At 34.8% G+C, this 19,060-nt stretch overlaps 1 protein-coding gene across 3 annotated transcripts in view; it reads right to left on the bottom strand.

The window, feature by feature from the left end:
• Positions 1-12,559: 12,559 nt before the first annotated feature.
• The window catches only part of BRWD3 (bromodomain and WD repeat domain containing 3), a 201,990-nt gene continuing 195,489 nt past the window's right edge, over positions 12,560-19,060 (bottom strand). For all 3 annotated transcript variants that reach the window (XM_041741648.1, XM_041741647.1, XM_041741649.1), the window contains one exon: positions 12,560-18,215. In XM_041741648.1, the coding sequence (XP_041597582.1) occupies positions 17,461-18,215 (755 nt within the window). In that variant the 3' untranslated portion in view covers positions 12,560-17,460. The remainder of the gene's footprint in view (positions 18,216-19,060) is intronic.

Consider the following 19,060-nt stretch of genomic DNA (forward strand, 5'->3'; position numbering starts at 1 on the left):
TCAGTCAAGAACTTGCTCTTCCCTTCTCTTTCCAGGTGGTCTTCTGGGGGAGGGGCCTGCTGTGCTGATTGTCAGATGTGTGCACCTGGGGCTCTACCCCACCCCCTGCCAGGTGCACGGCTTTGTGGGAGCTGTTTATCCTGTGAGGCCCCTGTTCCCTGGCAGTCCCGCTCAGTCCCAGGCACAAGGTGAGGCCAGGAGGAACAATAACAGTGATGGCGGCCAGCTCTCCAGCCCTGGATTCAGCTCCCCTGGTAACCACCGCATTCTCGTAGTCTGCACTGGCCTCGGTGTTCCTTGGGTGGGGGGCGCTGATCTGCACAGCTTGGGGGCACCCGGCGGCAGGAGAATCTTTACTGTCTTGTGCCCTCCCCACCTCCGCCTGTCCCGGGGGGACTGCAGGATCCTGGGCTGTGTCCCCCGGCATCCTGGGATCTGGGGCCTGTGCTGCTGGAATCGCGCTCCTGGGGCCGTGGCTCCCAAAGGCAGCAGGGCGCAACCCCCTCTGCCTGGTGCTGCTTCTCCTGAGGCCCCGCTGGGGTCTGTGGCGCACTTTCCGCTGGGTGCACTTCCTCTGTTAGTGACCCCGGAAACCTGGAGGCTCCACTGCCCTTCCTGGGGTTCTGCCCAAGTTCCCTGCTGAGTGCCTTTCTGTCCAGGAAGAATCCGGTGCAGATTTTTAAAGATCCTGCTTCTCTGGGACTGGGCTTTCCTGTCCTGGAGGCTCTCACTGCCAGGCCTTAGCCCGGATTCTCGCGGGGGCCTCTCTCCCACTTGATTTTTTTTTATCTTTTTTAACGTCTTCCTACCTTGTTAGAAGCACAAACTCTTCTCTTTGTAGCATTCCAGCTGTTCTCTCTTTAAATCTTAGGTCGAATTCGTAGGTTTTCAGAATGAATTGAAAGTTATCTAGGTAAGTTGGTGGGGACAGGGGACTTGGGGACCCTACTCTTCCGCCATCTTCCTATTCAGATTTTCTATTTCCTCTGTTAATTTGGGCAGTTTGTGTCTTTCCAGGATTTTGTCCACTCCACATGTTATCTAATTTGTTGGCATGCAGTTTGTTACGGACTAAATTATGTCCCCCCTATATGTTGAGGCTCTAACCCTTAATACAAGTTTGTTTGGAAATAGTCTTTAAGGAGGCAAATAATGTTAAATGAGGTTATAAGGTTGGGGATTTAATCCAATATGAATGGTGCCTCCTTAAGAGGAAGAAACATCAGGGATGCATGCTCACAAAAGGCCATGTGGGGAAACCCTGAAGATGCTATTGAGAGAAGCCTCAGATGAAACTAACACTACCAGCACTTTGATCTTGGAATTTCGGTCTCTAGAACTGTGAAAAAAATAAAGATTTGTATTTTTTAAGCCACTCAATCTGTGGTATTTTGTTATTACAGCCCTAGCAGACTAATATACAATTGTTCATAGTATTCATTAAAAATTTGTAAGTTAGGTAGTAAGGTCTTATTTCACATTCCTGATTTTATTAATTTGAGTTTATCTTCATTTTTTCTTAGTGTAGCTAGAGGTTTTTCAATTTTGTTGATCTTTTCATAGATTATTATCTTTTATTTTTTTCTTTTCTCTGTTTCTTTTATTTCCACTCTAATTTTCTAAGAAAATTGAACCTCCAATGGGAGTATGTTTCAGAGATTAGGAAGTTGCATTAGGATAAGCAAGATATTTAAAACAATAGAATCTATTAAAAATAAATAAAAAATAAAGCAATAGAATCATAATGACCTTAGAAATCATTTAGTAATCATCTTCAGCCTTGTGTACCTAAAAACTGAAACCAAAAAATAAGAGCATCATGGCCAAAGACACTCAAATCTCTGACAGAGGTAGAATCAAAACTATACCAAAGGCAAGTGGCATGTGTGATAATAGTTAAGCACATACGCTTTGTAAAAAGATCTGAGTATAAATCCTGCCATTTATTATTAGTGTGATATTGGGCAAGTTTCCTTGCTTCCCCACACCTCAGTTTCCTCATCTGCAAAATGAGGCTAGTAATACCTTCCTAATAGGGTTGAGATCCCAAGAAATACAGCTATTATTATTATTACAGCAATTCTGACATTAAAATCTTACCATCACCACCAGTGCCTGCTTTGCAACCTCTCTCCCCTCAGAAAACAAAAATGTGGGATTTTCCCTAATCTGTTTCTGAGACTGCTGTCATTGACACCTAAACCCTGAACATTAGGGGACTTCATTCTGCATTAACCCTCCAAACCCCACTGTTTTCTTTCCTCTGGTTAAGATAGATCTTAGAACTGAAAGTTTCCCCTTAGCGTTCCTTTTCCTCTTACCCTCCACAATAACCACAATACTTGACTACATGCTAGGCTACACTTATCTAAATACACATTGTCAAACAGAGGCCAGGTCACAAAGCAGTGTTTAACTACAGTACAAGACGCAAACTCGGATTTCTAGGTTGTATTTTTCTAATGTAAGCAAAGATTAGTGTAGATGTAATCAGTTAGCCAGAGCTGACTTGCTCTATCTATAAAAATAAATTCTATTTTGAAGCCCAAAATAAAGGAGAACTGAGTTACTAGAAACTAAACAGTAAGGCTAGAGAAAATTAATATTCTCTATTTTCTACTCCCTTTAATTTCTATAGCAATCTTTGTTGATAGAAAAACTCAAAAGTCTGTTAGAAACCAACATTTTTGTTCCTTAGATGACAATCAGAATGAGTAGAAGGTGGTTAGAAAAGGTGCCATTGTGAAATATGAATGAGACCAATATAAATGCCATGAACCAAATACAACTCGGGCAGTTCTAATGGCCTTTTGAAACACACCACAAAACTTCACTCCTTAAAAATAAAGAAGGGAAATCTACCATGGATCCTGAGTTAAATTAATTGAAACTTTTTGTCCCTAATAACCACATATATTCTACAGAGAATTGTTATAAAACTCAAATTAGCAGGGGTTCAAAGTCAGTTTTACTTTATTTACAGGGCTAGTCAAACCCCACCAACTACCACTCTTGCCCCAAAGTCATTAAAAAGATATTAATATCATTAAAAAGATATTAAAGGAAGGGTATATAAAAGTTAAGATAGTAAATGTTTTCTTTTGAAATGGTCTTATTGTCCCTGGACATTTTGAATTTGAGCATATTTATAAAATGAGAGAGTAAAGGAGGAGTGATAAATTAAATAGTAAAACTCAGAGGTAGTTGAAAGAATGTAAAAAAAATACCTAAAACAAAACAAAGTTAACTAAAACTCCTGGATCAAGTCAGGAACCTTGCTACATTCCTTGAAAACTGCCTGAAACCCAATTGAACTCAGAAGGGAAAGCAAATTCTCAGTTTTCCAACTGGTGAAAATTATAGAATGTGGAAGTTAGCAATAAAGGATAAAATTTGTATCATGCACTGTGAGGCAGACTAGTGTACATTATTAGCAGAATTAATCTTCACAATAAGATAGGACTAAACATTCACCCTTGTTTAAGTTTCCAAATATAATGCACTTTAAGAGTTCCATTCATTTTTCTACTTCCAAATCTGGTATCTTTAAAAAACAAAAGAAAATGTGATGAACTTCAATATACCCATGTATTATCTCAGAGTCTCTATTTCATGGAGAATGGGAAGAAGGTAAATGGAATCCTATATTATTCCATTAATAAGATATAAAAGCTAAGACTAGAAACCTGGAAGTAGATATTCTGGATGAATCAAGGCTTTTCTATTTAGTAGTCTACTGACTTTTGGCAAATTACTTGATTTCCTGAAACTCAATTTTCTTATCTGAAAAATGGAATTTATGGATAATTGCATTCTGGTGATAAGAATATTTTGAGAGATATGCTTTGCAATAAAAACAAACAACATGTAAAACTGAAAGGACTATTTGGTGATTTGATTATGAGAATGTCAAAGGCATATTTCCTGCTCCCTAGGATCAGACTAGACAAAATAAGAACTTCTGTCTTTAGATACAAGGTTTGCTCTAATTTATAAATTAATTTATAAATTGAAAATTATAAATTAAATTTTAAGAAACAGAAACAATTCAGAAACACGAGCACTTCATTGTTTTTAGATGAACAATTTCCAAGACTAACAAAATATTTCCCTAAAAATGGTTTATTATACAATTTGGATTGCAAATCTCATTTTAACAATATATTAAAAACTTTTTTTAAATAGCAAAAAAAAAAAATCAAAGCAAACAAACACACACACACACACACACACACACACAACTTAAGAATTTTGTTGCCTTACTTTTTTATCCAACCTTATACCCTGTGTCTTTTGATTGGGGCATTTAGCCCTTTTACAATCACAGTAACTATCAGAATATATGAATTTAGTGTCATTACATTATCTGTAAAGTCACTGTTTCTGTAGATTGTCTTTGTTCCTTTCTGGTCTTTGTTACTTTTGGGCTCTCTCTTTGCTTAAAGGATCCCCTTTAATATTTCTTGCAGGGCTGGTGTAGTGATCACAAATTCTTTGTTTCTGTTTTGAAAGCTCTGTATTTCTCCTATTTTGAACGACAGCAATACTGGATAAAGTATTCTTGACTACATATTTTTCTCATTTAGCACCCTGAATATATCATGTCATTCCTTTCTGTTCTGACAGGTCTCTGTGGATAGGTCTGTTGCCAATTTAATGTTTCTATCCTTGTATGTTAAGAAAATCTTGTCTCAAGCTACTTTCACAATATTGTCTCTGAAATTTGCAAGCTTTATTATTAACATGTCTATGTGTTGATCTATTTTTGTTGATTTTGCAGAGGGTTTTCTGTGCTTCCTGGACTTGAATGCCTGTTTCCTTCTCGAGATTAGGGAAGTTCTCAGCTATAACTTGCTCAGAACTATCTTCTGATCCCCCTTTCCTCTTCTTCTGTGATCCAAATTATTCTAATATTGTTTCTTTTTTTTTTAAAGATTTTACTTATTTATTCATGAGAGACACATAGGTAGAGAGACAGGCAGAGGGAGAAGCAGGCTCCCTGCAACGAGCCCAATGTGGGACTCGATCCTGAATCCTGGGATCTCATCCTGAGCCGAAGGCAGACACTCAACCACTGAGCCACCTAGTGACCCCTAATATTGTTTCCTTATGGTATCACTTCTCTCTTGAATTCTCCCCTTGTGATCCAGTAGTTGTTTCCGTCTTTTTCTCAGCTTCCTATTCTCTTTCATTTTGTCTTCTTTATCACCAATTCTCTCTGCCTCATTTATCCTAGCAAGTTAGAGCCTCCATTTTTTTAATTGCATTTCATTAATAGCCTTTTTTATTTCAACCTTATTAGATTTTGTTTTTTTTCTTTTTCTAGAAAAGTATTCTCTAGAGTCTCCTATGCTTTTTCCAGTACAGCTAGTATCTTTGTAATCATTATTCTGAACTCAGGTTCCAACATTTTACTTATGTCCATACTGATTAGGTCCCTGGCAGTCAGCACTGCCTCTTGTTCCTTTTTTTATTTTTTGAGGTGAGATTTTTCTGTCTTGTTACTCTGTCCAGAGGATAATAGATGAATGTAATAACAAAATACTAAAATATTAACAATGCCAGAGAAATATACACTAAACAAATCAGAAGAGGCCTGAAACTGCAAAGAAAATTTAGGAAAAAAAGGAGAGAATATAATCAGACAGGTGAACAGACCAGAGCAATACAGTAGATTCTGGGTGTATTTTGGTCTGTTAGTAGAAAGTATATCCCAAAATTGTAAAGAATATATATATATATATATATATATATATATATATATATAAAATATTTATATATTATATAATATATAATATGAAATTCAAAAAGACTTGAGAGTTGGTAAAATAAGAAATTGGTTGATAAGGAAAAAGGAAAAAAACGTTAAAATTGAAAGACCAAAGAATCCTGAGAAAAAACCCCACAAATTCTATACACTATTTTCCCCTAGCACTGCAATTTTGCAGTTCTGTGTGACCAGTAAACTTGGTACTAGCCAGATGTTCTTCCTGATTCAGTAAGGAATAGGCCCATTGCACTGATTCTCAGGTGTCTTTGCCTTGGTAGAATTGCTCTACTCTTGCAAGGGAGCCGGGCTCAGTGTATGTGGCTCCGGATTGCTCTATGTGGCTTTTGTACCCTGAAGGCTCTTGATGCAGCTTTAGAGGATGAGAATGAAAATGGCAACCTCCCATTCTCTATCCCAGGAGCTGAAAGAACAGGACTCTCACTATTCAGTGTGCCTTCAGGGAAAAGCAGTCAATCACTCTTGTTTCTCTGGTTTCTGTCCACACTTTGTGTTCACCAAACTTGTGACTGAGCATTTTTGTCTCAGGCTTGAGAATCCGTTTTCAGCCTACAGATTTTGCAGACTCCTGTGGTGAGAATTGGTGCCACTCCTCCTGGCAGAAGGAGGGGAGTCTCACTGTGGTTCTGTCCATTGCTGAGCTCCTATTTGGAGACGTCACCAGACTATGCCACAGTTCTTAGTTTATGGCAACACCAAGCTGAAAGCCCACTCCTGGGCTTGCTGATTACAGCTGACTTCCCCACTCCTTTGTCTGGGAACTCTGCTGCACTCAGGCACCCTCATTCTTTCTCTGACTCTGAGACCACACTGTCCCATCTAGGATTTATCCCCCACTTCACCACCTGGGCACCTTTCAAGCAGGGATGTCCCTCACCAGTGCAGACTTCTAAAAGTTGTGATTTTGCACTCAGCTGGTTCATCACTTTCTGGTAGCCAGCTTATGTAGGCTCCCTCTCCTAGTATATCTTCTGATATATCCTCTCAGATTCATTTGTCCACTCCTACCTTGCAGAATTTGGTTAGTTTTCTATTGGTAGAATTGCAACAATTCTTTTCTTAGCAATCTGGTTGAATTCATAGGTGTTCAGAATGATTTGAAAGCTATCTAGCTGAATTCCAGGGACCAGACAAAACTAAGGCCACCTTCTCCATCTTCCTCCCTCCAGTGAGCCTAGACACATCAATATGCTGACTACAAAAGACTAATTTTTGACCCAAAGACACCTCCAGATTGAAAGTGAGTGGGTGGAAAACAATTTATCATGCTAATAGACATCAAAAGAAAGTGGGGGTAACAATCCTTACATCAGACAAATTAGATTTTAAACCAAAGACTATAATAAGATAAGGAAGGACAGTATATCATGACTAAAGGGTCTATACAAGATCAAACAATTGTAAATATTTATGCCCCTAACAAGGAAGCAGCCAATTATATAAATCAATTAATAACAAAATTAAAGTAACACATGGAAAATCATACAATGGATAGATAATCTAAGCAGAAGATCAACAAGGAAACAAAGGCTTTGAATGACACACTGGACCATATGGACTTCAGAGACATAATCAGAGCATTCCATCCTAAAGCAACAGAATACACATTCTTCTCTAGTGCACATGGATCATTCTCCAGAATAGATCACATACTGGGTCACAAATCAGGTTTCTACCAGTACCAAAAGATTGGGATTATTCCCTGCATATTTTCAGACCACAATGCTTTTGAACCTTGAACTCAATCACAAGAGAATATTTGGAAAAAAACTCAAATACATGGAGGTTAAAGAGCATCCTACTTAAGATTGAGTCAAACAGGAAACTGAATAAGAATTTAAAAAATTCATGGAAACAACAATAAAAAATTCATGGAAACAGATGAAAATTAAAACAAAAGTGTTCAAAACTTTTGGGATGCTGCAAAGTTCTCAAACATACAACCTAACCTTATACCTAAAGTTGATGGAGAAAGAACAGCAAACAAAGCCTAAACCAAGGAGGAAAAGAGAAATAATGATTTGAGCAGAAATCAATGAAACACAAACCAGAAAAACAGTAGAACAGATCAATGAAACTAGGAGCTGATTCTTTGAAAGAATTAATATGACAGATAAACCCCTAGCCAGACTTATCAAACAGAAAAGAGAAAGGACCCAAGTTAATAAAATAATAAATGAAAGAGGAGAGATAACAACAATACTAATGAAATACAAACAATTTAAGAATGTATTAGGAGCAAGTATATGCCAACAAATTAGGCAATCTGGAAGAAATTGATGCACTCTTGGAAACTTATCAACTCCTAGAACTGAAACAGGAAGAAATAGAAAACCTGAACTGACCCATAACCAGCAAATAAATTGCTGATAAAAAAAAAATCTCCTAACAAACAGGAGTCAAGGGCCAGATGGCTTCCCAGGGAGATTCTACCAACTATTTAAAGAAGCATTAATACCTATTCTTGAGCAGTTTCAAAAAAAAGCAGAAATGGAAGGAAAATTTCCAAACTTATTCTATAAGGCCAGTATTACCTTGATCTCAAAACCAAAGACCCCCAGCAAAAAGAATTACAGACCAATATCTCTGATGAACATCAATACCAAAATTCTCCCCAGGATACTAGCCAATAGGATCCAATAGTACATTACAAGTATTATTCACCATGACTACTAAGTGGGATTTACTCCTGCACTGCAAGGGTGGTCCAACTCTTATATATCAGTCAATGTGATACAATACATTAATAAAAGAAAACAAGAAGCATATGATCCTCTCAATAGATGAAGAAAAAGCATTTGACAAAGTACAACATCCTTTCTTGATTAGAACACTTCACAAGGTAAAGATAGAGGGAACATAATTCAATATCATAAAGGCATATATGAAAAGCCACAGCAAATATTCTCAGTGTGGAAAAACTGAGCGCTTTCCCCTATGGTCAGGAACATGACAGGGATGCAAATCTCAGCATTGCTGTTCAACAAAGTACCAGAAGTCCTAGCCTCAGCAATCAGACAACAAAATGAAATAAAAGGCATTGAAATCGCCAAATAAGTCAAACTCTCACTCTTTGCAGAAGAAATGATACTCTATATGGAAAACCCAAAAACTCAACTCCAAAATTGTTAGAACTCGTAGAGAAATTAGCAATGTGGCAGGATATAAAATCAATGCCACAGAAATTAGTTACATTTCTATACACTAACAATGAGACAGAGGAAAGAGAAATTAAGGAGTCAATCTCATTTACAAATTTACCAAAAATGTAAGATACCTAGGAATAAACCGAACCCAAGAGACAAAGGATCTGTACTCTAAAAACTGGAGATCACGCATGAAAACAATTGAGGAAGACACAAAGAAATTAAAAAATGTTACATGTTCATAGGATTGGAACAAATATTGTTAAAATGTCTATGTCACCTAGAGCAATCTATACATTCAATGGAATCTCTATCAAAATACCACCAACATTTTTCACAGAGCTGGAACAAATAATCCTAAAATTTGTATAGAACCAAAAAAGACCATAAATAGCAAAAGCAATGTTGAAAAAGTAAACCAAAGCTGATGGCATCACAATTCCGGACTTCAAGCTATATTACAAAGCTGCAATAATCAATACAGCATGGTACTGGCACAAAAACAGACTTCTCAATCAATGGAACACAACAGGGAACCCAGAAATGGGGCCCTCAACTCTATGGTCAACTAATCTTTGACAAATCAGGAAAGAATATCCAATGGAAAAAAGACAGTCTCTTCCATAAATGGTGTTGGGAAAATTGGACAGCCACATGCAGAAGAATGAAACTGGACCATTTTCTTACACCATACAGAAGGATAAACTCAAAATGGATGAAAGACTGACGTTGAGACAGGAATCTTTCAAAATCCTAGAGGAGGATACAGGCAGCAATCTCTTTGACCGTGGCTACAGCACCTTCTTGCTAGACATGTCTCCAAAGGAAAGGAAAACAAAGGCAAAAATGAACCACTGGGACTTCCTCAAGATAAAAATCTTCTGCACAGCAAAGGAAGCAGTCAACAAAACCAAGAGGCAACCTACAGAATGAGAGAAGATATTCACAAATGACATATCAGATAAAGGGCTTGTATCCAAAAGTCTAAAAAGAACTTATCAAACTCAAAGAATAAATAATCCAATCAAGAAATGGGCAGAAGACATGAACAGAGATTTCTCCAAGAAGACTTACAAAAGAGCAACAATATATGAAAAAATGCTCCACATCACTTGCCATCAGGGAATACAAATCAAAACTGCAATGAAATACTGCCTCACAGGAGTCAGAATGGCTAAAATTAACAGGACAGGAAACAACAGAAGTTTTTGAGGATGCGGAGAAAGGGGAAACCTCTTACACTGTTGGTGGGAATGTAAGCTGGTATAGTCACTATGGAAAACAGTGTGGCAGTTCCTCAAAAAGTTAAGAATAGAGCTACCCTGTGACCCAGTAATTGCACTACTAGGTATTTAACCAAAGATACAAATGTGGCGATCTGAAGGGGCACCTGTATCTCAATGTTTATGGCAGCAATATATACAATGGCCAAAGCATGGAAAGAGCCTACATGTCCATCAACAGATGAATGGATACTGTAGATGTGGTATATATACAATGGAATATTACTCAGAAATCAAAAAGAATGAAATCTTGCAATTTGTAATGATGTGGATGGCACTAGAGGGTATTGTGTTAAGTGTAGTAAGTCAATCAGATAAAGACAATTATATGACTTCACTCATAGGTGCAATTTAAGAAAAAAAAAAAAAAAACAGAGGACCATAGGGTGAGGGAGGGAAAAATAAAACAAGATAAAAACAGAGAGGGAGACAAACTCTATAAGAGACTCTTAATCATAAGAAACAAAGTAAGGGTTTCTGAAGGGGAAGTGTGTGGGGGAATGGGATAATTGGGTTATGGGCATTAAGGAGGATGCATGATATAATAAGTACTGGTTGTTATACGCAACTGAATGAATCATTGAACTCTACCTCTAAAACTAATAATATGCTATATGTTAATTGAATTTAAATTAGAGTAAAAAAAGACAGGTTTAATGTCTTTAATTAGTTTCCTGTACAAAATTCCAAATATAAATTAACATGTTGCTATATAAATTCTACTTAGAATTTAACGTGACAAAAATAAACTACAAAACACCTCTAAAAATAAGTTACACTAAGTAATATTAGTAATCTAAATCAAGCAATCTGAAATGTTTTGATTTCTTCATATATTTACTACAAAATGTATTCTCTGAAGAGAATTATAAAGATGCTGAGCAGGAAAGTTAACAATTCAAAATTTATGCACTAATGAAAGGATAATAGCTTTTGATAATGTTTTTTTTAAAAGTTCTCCAATATCAATATTAATAATCAATAACTTAGTAAAATTATTAGATGTTTATAAACTCAAGATGAGAGGTATTGTTATTAAAGCAACTGCCATAGCCAGCAAAGGAAAACATTCTAAAGTAGCAAGGAAAGCAAAGAAAAATAAAACAATGTTTCTTCAAAACTTTTGGAAAATATCAGTACCATAAAAAGTTTATTTTATTTAATGGTATATTTGGGTTTCCAGCAATTAGTAGCATAAAAGATCCTTTAAGTAGTAATATAAAGGATCTGAGATAGCAAACATAAGTGTGTGGGATTAAATATTCCAAGAAAACTAACTCACAGGCTTAATAGATATCCACTTCAATTTATTTTGTGTATTTTTGGCAGTTAACTTTAAATTGTCAGGGACATATAACTGAGAAAAAGAGTAGAGAGTACTTTGTTCTTGACCTTGTCAACTAAGGAAACAATGGATCTTCTTCTGAATATTGTTATAACATTTTGTTATAAAACTTCTTTATTAAAAAAATACCTAGAGGGTCAAGTCAGAAAGCATCAAAGCCTGCTAATAAAGAATTTTTAATGTGCACTTTTGTATCTTTAATAGCGCTATCTTTAACCAAACAACTAAACAAAAATAGCAATATATCTTTACCTCACTCTCCAAATGTGAAAATTTGGGCTCCTTTCATAGCCATAGGATACCACATAAAAAGGCAAAAATGATATTTTTTATTCTAAATATCTTTTTTATTCTAAATACATAATACAGACAATATATGTATAAAACATGCAGTCCATTCTTCAGCCAGCTTACTTACCTTGAACCAAGTGAAGTTCTTGCCACTGGGAAGAAAATTCCCAATTGTAAATCAAATAAATGTTCCTGTTAAGGCTTTCAATTCCTGGATCAAAAGTTACATCTCATTTTACTTCTCTCCTCCTCCATATACATTTATAATATAGTTAAGCCTCTGTGGGGAATATTACTATGAATAAAAATGTTATGGATTTACAACTTAGTTGTTAAAACTTATAATCCATAAAGATAATAGAAATCTAATCATTTCTAAACAAAATATTGACTGAAGCTCTGCATGCTGTTATTTAATGCACCAAGTAGGCCACATCTAAAATGTTAAAATTTATTACCTAAAAGTGGCCCAAAGAATATCTGCAATGACTAAGGAAAAAAAAACTTAATTTTTTTGATAAGTACCCTAGTTTTTCCAGTAAAAAATAGTAGTAACATATTATATGACAATGAAACAAGGAAGAAAAGACCCAAGAGTTACATGTTAAAATCTTTGAAGCTGAAAAATGGAAAGGAAACTTCTTCTTTCTTCTTAATTTATCTTCAGTACCTGAGTTAAAGCATAAAGCAGCAAGAGTGCAAATGATTCCAAACAACTTGGAATTTTATTGTAAACATCCCATAAAGAATGGCAACAAATTAATCCAGTTTTTTTGTCTTTGAAGATAAATGCTTAAAATGACTGGTAACTGCCAAACAAAACATCTTTCATAAACCAAGCCAGTTAGTTTACCTTTCTTTACTGAATTTTAGTTTAATGGACATTTTGTCCATATACCACATCACATCAACTATTAACTCCATGACTTTCCATCTTAAAATTTTATGGATACTAAGAACAAACATAAAGTACAGTTTTGTTAATACTTTATAAAGGATTACAAAAGACAAAGATGGTAAGTTACAGGACAAAGAAATAAATTACTGATTGCCATCACCACAGTATCGTTTAAATAATTAACATTTCTAGTACTGCCTAATGTGTATCTGGTGACATATGTAAAAACACATTTCCCAACTGGGTTTCTAAATACTTTTTATGTGATTTTAAAAGTCAATTACCAATGGTGATTATATGTATCAACAGTTTTATTTTTTAGAAAATACTTATCATGCTTTTATATGTCAAAATCTCATATTATAGATTTAATTAAGATAGGTATAAGAATAACAAATGGGCATACATATAAATAAACACACCTTAACTCTAAACTGCAGGGCCTTACTACTGTACTTCTCCCATCAGTAGATCATAAATTGCCAGTCTTGTTGAAGTGTGCTAAATTAGGTACAGTCTGCATTGCAGAAAGAGATGTGAGGATAAAAGTAAGCAGGAGAGGAATGATTGAAAAGAAAATAATCAAGAATAAGGCTGTATAAAAAATAAATGGCTAGAAACTTGTAGGCAATTCTTATTTCACAAAATACAGCACCATGAAAAAATTATATAAGAATTTAAATAAAACTTGGTAAACTTCATAATTAAACCTTAGTAAAGAAATTTACTAAGAGATGAAAATCAAAAAGCATGAAAATATTTTCACACTAATTTTTAAAACAAGCCTTAAAAGTGATCTTACTCTATTTTCAATAAAACCTTCATAAAGCCTCATGTAGCACAAAAATGCTGGGGACGGGGTTAACATTTAAAACAGTGAATTTTAAATGTCAAAAGTTCCATTCTCTCCCCCATAACTGGACTATTTTTATTTTGGAACTCAAAATGTTAGTAATCATTTAAAAGGCTGTATATCAAAGTAAACTGAAAATTATACAGCATATTTGTTTTTTGTGGATGTGAAAATTCCAACTTTAAAGATAAGTACCAGTTGGCAAATGTGCATAAAACAAATCCCGAGATATATAAGCAAGTAATTAAGGTGTTTATCACTATCACAAATGTACAAATTTTGAAAAATGCTCAAAAAAGTTTTTATCAAAAACTAAGAAGTGGCATTCACATTTTTCTTTTCAATCACTCTGTTATTGTCTGATGACAACCTATAGGATTACAGAAAAAAAAACAAACCCACAAAATAATAAATCACTCACATTTACTTCAAAGTATTAGAAGGTTGAGTTAGATATCTGAGCACACAGTTGTGCAGAATGAGATTTCTGAATTTTACTCAATTTCTTAGCCTCTGGGTGAAACAAAGTGCTATATGAAGAATTCTAGCATAGGCCTGATCTCTGGGAAACAGAAAGTGAAGGAAGGATAAATAAAAAAAAAATAGAGGGACACAATACATGATAAAAACCTAGTTTATCTATCTAGAAGGCATAATGAAATGAATGATCAAGGAGTATATATATAGGCTAAGCACTTTAAACAGAGGGAAAGAATTGGTAGACTGTGAATACAGCTGTCTTCCATACAAAATATTATTTTTTTAATGTCCGAGACAGTGTGTCTAGTTGGAAAAAATCTACACACACACACATGCGTGCACACACACACACACACACACACACACATAAATGTAGTCATTAGGCTGATAGGCTAGTGAATATTTTGGAAAGCATCCTATTGCTGAAAGAGATACACATGGCAAGATACAGAACCTAAAATTCTGTTTTCATAAACAGATTACACATGCTAAGATCTTAAAGCTGGGAATTAAAAGATTATTAGCATTCATGAAAAATATTTTAGTTCAGTGACTATTAATATCCAGCATAGGATAAGGTTTATACATGTGTATGTTCTCATGGACCTAAATGTGTTTTATTTTTAGGAATTGATTTAAGATTTAAACTTTTCTTTAAAATTTTCAGCTCATTTCCTATTTGCTTTGCTATGCCTGAACCTGATATTATTTAGGTTTAAAGGTACTCTAAAAAATTAAAGTGTACAATATTCAATGTGATACAAATTACAACACATTCACAGGAGGCAGTGTTACAAAAAAGCAAAGTATAAACTGGGGGGGGGGAGTATTCAGATATAAAAGTAAAAATACTATCTTCCAAACTTTTATTTTCAAACTTATTAAAATAATTTGCATGCAAACAGAAAATAATCTGTTTATTTTATAATAAATGGTAAATATGCTCATCTAACATACCCTGGTGACTTTTAAGTTCTAGTAACTGAAATCAACATTATAGCAAAATGCTGTTCACTAGTATTTTCACAGTATTTCACTACATATAAAATGTGCTTAAAAATGTCTTCAGCCTTATTATTCTAATTATCTAAACCTAGAAAATCTTGATATATGGGAGATTAATGTGGCATTTTTATTTTTCAAAATAAATTATAAATAAAGCTTGAGATAGCTAAAACCACACAAATAGTAATTCTTCTACAATTGAAGGGGTCAGCTCTTCATAGAAGAATGTCAACAAAAAATTTCACACCAAAATGATACACATAATACACATTTAGGTATATCCATGAATTTAAGTAACTATGTCACTTTGATTAGGGTAAGTCAAAGTATTATTGAGTCTAGGAAAACACAGGCACAAATTTAGTCAAAATGCCCATGAGATGAATAATTAAAATAGCATATTTTAGCAAAAATCAAATGCAGATTTTTAAATGTGAATGTTTTTGAAACTATAGTATGGTTAAAAGTGTCAGCTGAGTTTATCCAGCAGTAGTTTTGGTTTAGTGAAAACAACAACAACAAGAATACTACAACAACAAAAAATCAGCTTGATCTACTGTTCAGTAATAGAAGTTAGTGCCATTAAGAATTCACAACAATATCTCCTTAAAGCCTGAACATCATTTCTACTGCAAGTGAAATTTGCTTAAAGTTGTAAGTACAGGAACAACCCCCACCTGACCCAAACAAAAGAGCAAAATTATGTGTGTACTCCTTCCTTTGTACTTAAGGATTTTCAGATGCATAAAATGATTGGAAACATGAAACAAACACATCAGCTTCAGAATATTTTGGGATTACTAGGCATACATTAATTAGTTTCTTTTACCCCCAAAGTCTGATCTAAGTGCAACAAATCTGCTGTTACAATAACAGAGATCAATATTATCCCACTCACCTTAATAAATTAGTGAATTTGCAATTTCTCAAATTTGAGGAGTAAAATTGATCTTGGAACTCAAGCTCATTTACGGAATCATGTGCACTCTACTGCTGTAAACAAGACCATAAGGATCTTAAAGATTTTTTTTAATCTATAAAATAATGACTCAATTAGGTTCTTTTCTTAAATATTATGACAGAAGAGCCCTTTGGAATGGTATGAGCAAAAATCTATTAAAGTTGCCTCAAAATATTTGCTAGCCAAAACATTCCAATTCAAACTAGCTGCTTTGTTACATTTTAAAATTCAAATGAAAACCAATCACTCACAGCTGTAAATAGCAGGTGGTAGCAGAGATACATAAGCAGTAGACCAAGTCTACTTACACAAGTATGTTCTAAGAAAAGCCTAAGATACAGCATACTACACTTATGAAAGTTTGTTAATTACAACTATTAATTTGAGAGCCAATACAATTAACAACCTCTCCGCTTATGAGTATTCATTCCTACTAAGCTTGTTCTATTTTTTCTTAGTCAGTAATGAATAACAGCATCTATTTTCCTTAACGTTTCCAGTAGTTGTAGTCAATAGAGGTAGCTGAGCTACTATTCAAAGAAGTTATTCTTGGTGGATGAGGATTTTTTCAAATGTTTAAGTTATTCTTTAAACTACACAAGTTCTATTAATGCAATAAAATATAACAGGAAAAAGAAAATGGATGCAAGAAACTTTTGCATTTGGCACCTTGTCTAGATTGATACCTCAAATATTCTTTTTTAATAAAATTAATGCAAACATCAGAACACACCACAAAGATTTGCTACATATTTACAAGGCACCAACCCTTTCTCACCTTTAACATGAATTAAGCAAATCAATGAAAAGCATATCAGATCCCCCCACCCCCAAAAAACTGTAGTATAAATATATACTTCAGTTCAGTACAATTCAATAAAGTTTGGCCTGGGAAGAGTAAAATAATCCAGATCGTTCTTACAATATAGAAACTGTAAACATTTAATAGCTGCCTATAGGATTGGTGTATTGTGCAAAAGTTATTATTACTGGGTATAAGAATCAAAATGGCAAAAACAAACTATATAAAAATCTGTAAGAAGGTGCTATACTTCTGTGATACAAAAGCAAAAGAGGGATATTCAATTGAGATAAAAATGTCATGCTACTCTTAAGAAGCTGAATGCTCCTTTAATGTAGTAAATCTGTAGTGTGTTTGTGATGTGTTGTGTGTGTGTCTATATGTGGGCAGAATTTTTTTTTAATTTAAGGCCTAATGAGTAAGGCTTGTTTGAACAAATGAAGTGTGGAGATCAAAAGTCTTGAAACAAATGTATACTGGCATAATGGAAAAGCACCAATGTGAAAGGAAACAGAAGTCCCCACACAACTTGCTTTGTAGATTTCCTAGTAAATTCCCTGCAGTAGAAGGCCATTGAATTTTTAAAATTATTTTAAATTTATTAACTGTTAATAATTCCATCCCATGAGATGGCTAACCCTGGCTTTTTCTGTCATTTTACGCACTCTGCCTGATCTGGATGTACCAAGATTCAGAGGATCTTCAGTGGACACAAAATTGTCATTATCAGAATCATCATTATATAAAACAGTCCTCCTGCCTTGGTTTCTTGTTTTAATTCGAGGCAGTCTACTAAAACGTCCTGAAAACATGGTATCAAATTCATCATCTGCAATACGTGCACGTTTGGCTCTGGTGGCTCCTCTAGAAGTACCTCTTCCTCCTCTCCCTCTCCCTCTCCCTCTAGTGGCAGCTGCACCTCTTCCTCGACCTCCTCGTCCCCTGCCTCCTCTTCCTCGGCCTCCTCTACTCCATCTACCCCATCTGCCCCATCTGCCCCTTCCTCCTGTACCTCTTGTCTTCCAGTTTCTTTTTCCATTGGCATGTTGCTTTCTGAGTTTTCTTTTAGGCCTGGTTTGTATGAATTTGCTATAGTCATGGTCTCCATCTACGTAATCTTGATCTGTTCTGGAAGTTGATTCGGAATCAGAATCAGAACCACAGGTACTTTCAGAACTTAAACTGGATCCTAACTCTCCACTCTCTGAGGAGGATAAATGTGATTTCTCTTTTGTTTCTTTTTTCTCTTTCTCTTCTCTTTCAATGCTTTCATCTTCTTCTGATGCACTAAGTAGTTTTCTTTTGATTCCTGTCCGAGGCTCTCTGCCATCACCATTTGTAAGGGGTCCATCAAGGGAGTGATCTAAATCAAGATGAATAATTTTTAAAGTTAAACTTCGACACTGAAGATGGTTATTTAACTTCAAAAGTAAAATAAAAATTCTATCAAAAAATACTTAAGCACCCAAAGATAGATGGGGTAAAGCCAAGGAAAGTATTGGAGTATAAATTTAAATCTATTAGAAATGGAGGACACTAACATTTTGGGTTGTGTCTGATTGTGTTTTTTGCATGGGGCAGGGAGAAGGATGATGGGTAGTTAGGAAGCTGGGCAGAAATTTCAAGGGCTTAAACTATATAAAGAATCATGTAGGAACATGTATCAGAATAATTCCATTCATTCAATGAACAAATATTTACCAGTATGTAAAAATAATTTTTAGATAATAAGCAGTAGGTAACAAATAATTACCTACTATATTGTTAGAAGTTTGAAATATAGCAATAATGAGACAAAGTCCTTGCTCTTTGAATTTATATTTTAGCCTGGAAAGCTTGATACACAATGAAGAAAATTTAAAAAAATAATAAAATACAAAAAATAATAAATAAAATTTTCAAGTCTATATATGCTGGGTATTTTAGATAAGAAAGATTTATGTAGAGGTACTATCTGAGAAGAAAACTGAATGAAGTGAGATCTGGGAAAAGAACATTCCATTGGAGAAACAGAAACCCAAGTATAACTAGAACAGAAGAAAAAACAGGGTAGGGGGAGATAACTGGCAATGATGAAAGGTTTTAGAACAAGAGAATGAAAGGAACTTATTTATATTTTTAAAAGAGCACCATGGTTCTTCTAGATAGAAGGAATTATGGAAGAGATTAAAAGCAAAGTCCAGTTGGGACACCATTGCAATAGTCTAG

This window comes from Vulpes lagopus, chromosome X (genome assembly GCF_018345385.1).
Source record: "Vulpes lagopus strain Blue_001 chromosome X, ASM1834538v1, whole genome shotgun sequence".
NCBI lineage: Eukaryota > Metazoa > Chordata > Mammalia > Carnivora > Canidae > Vulpes > Vulpes lagopus.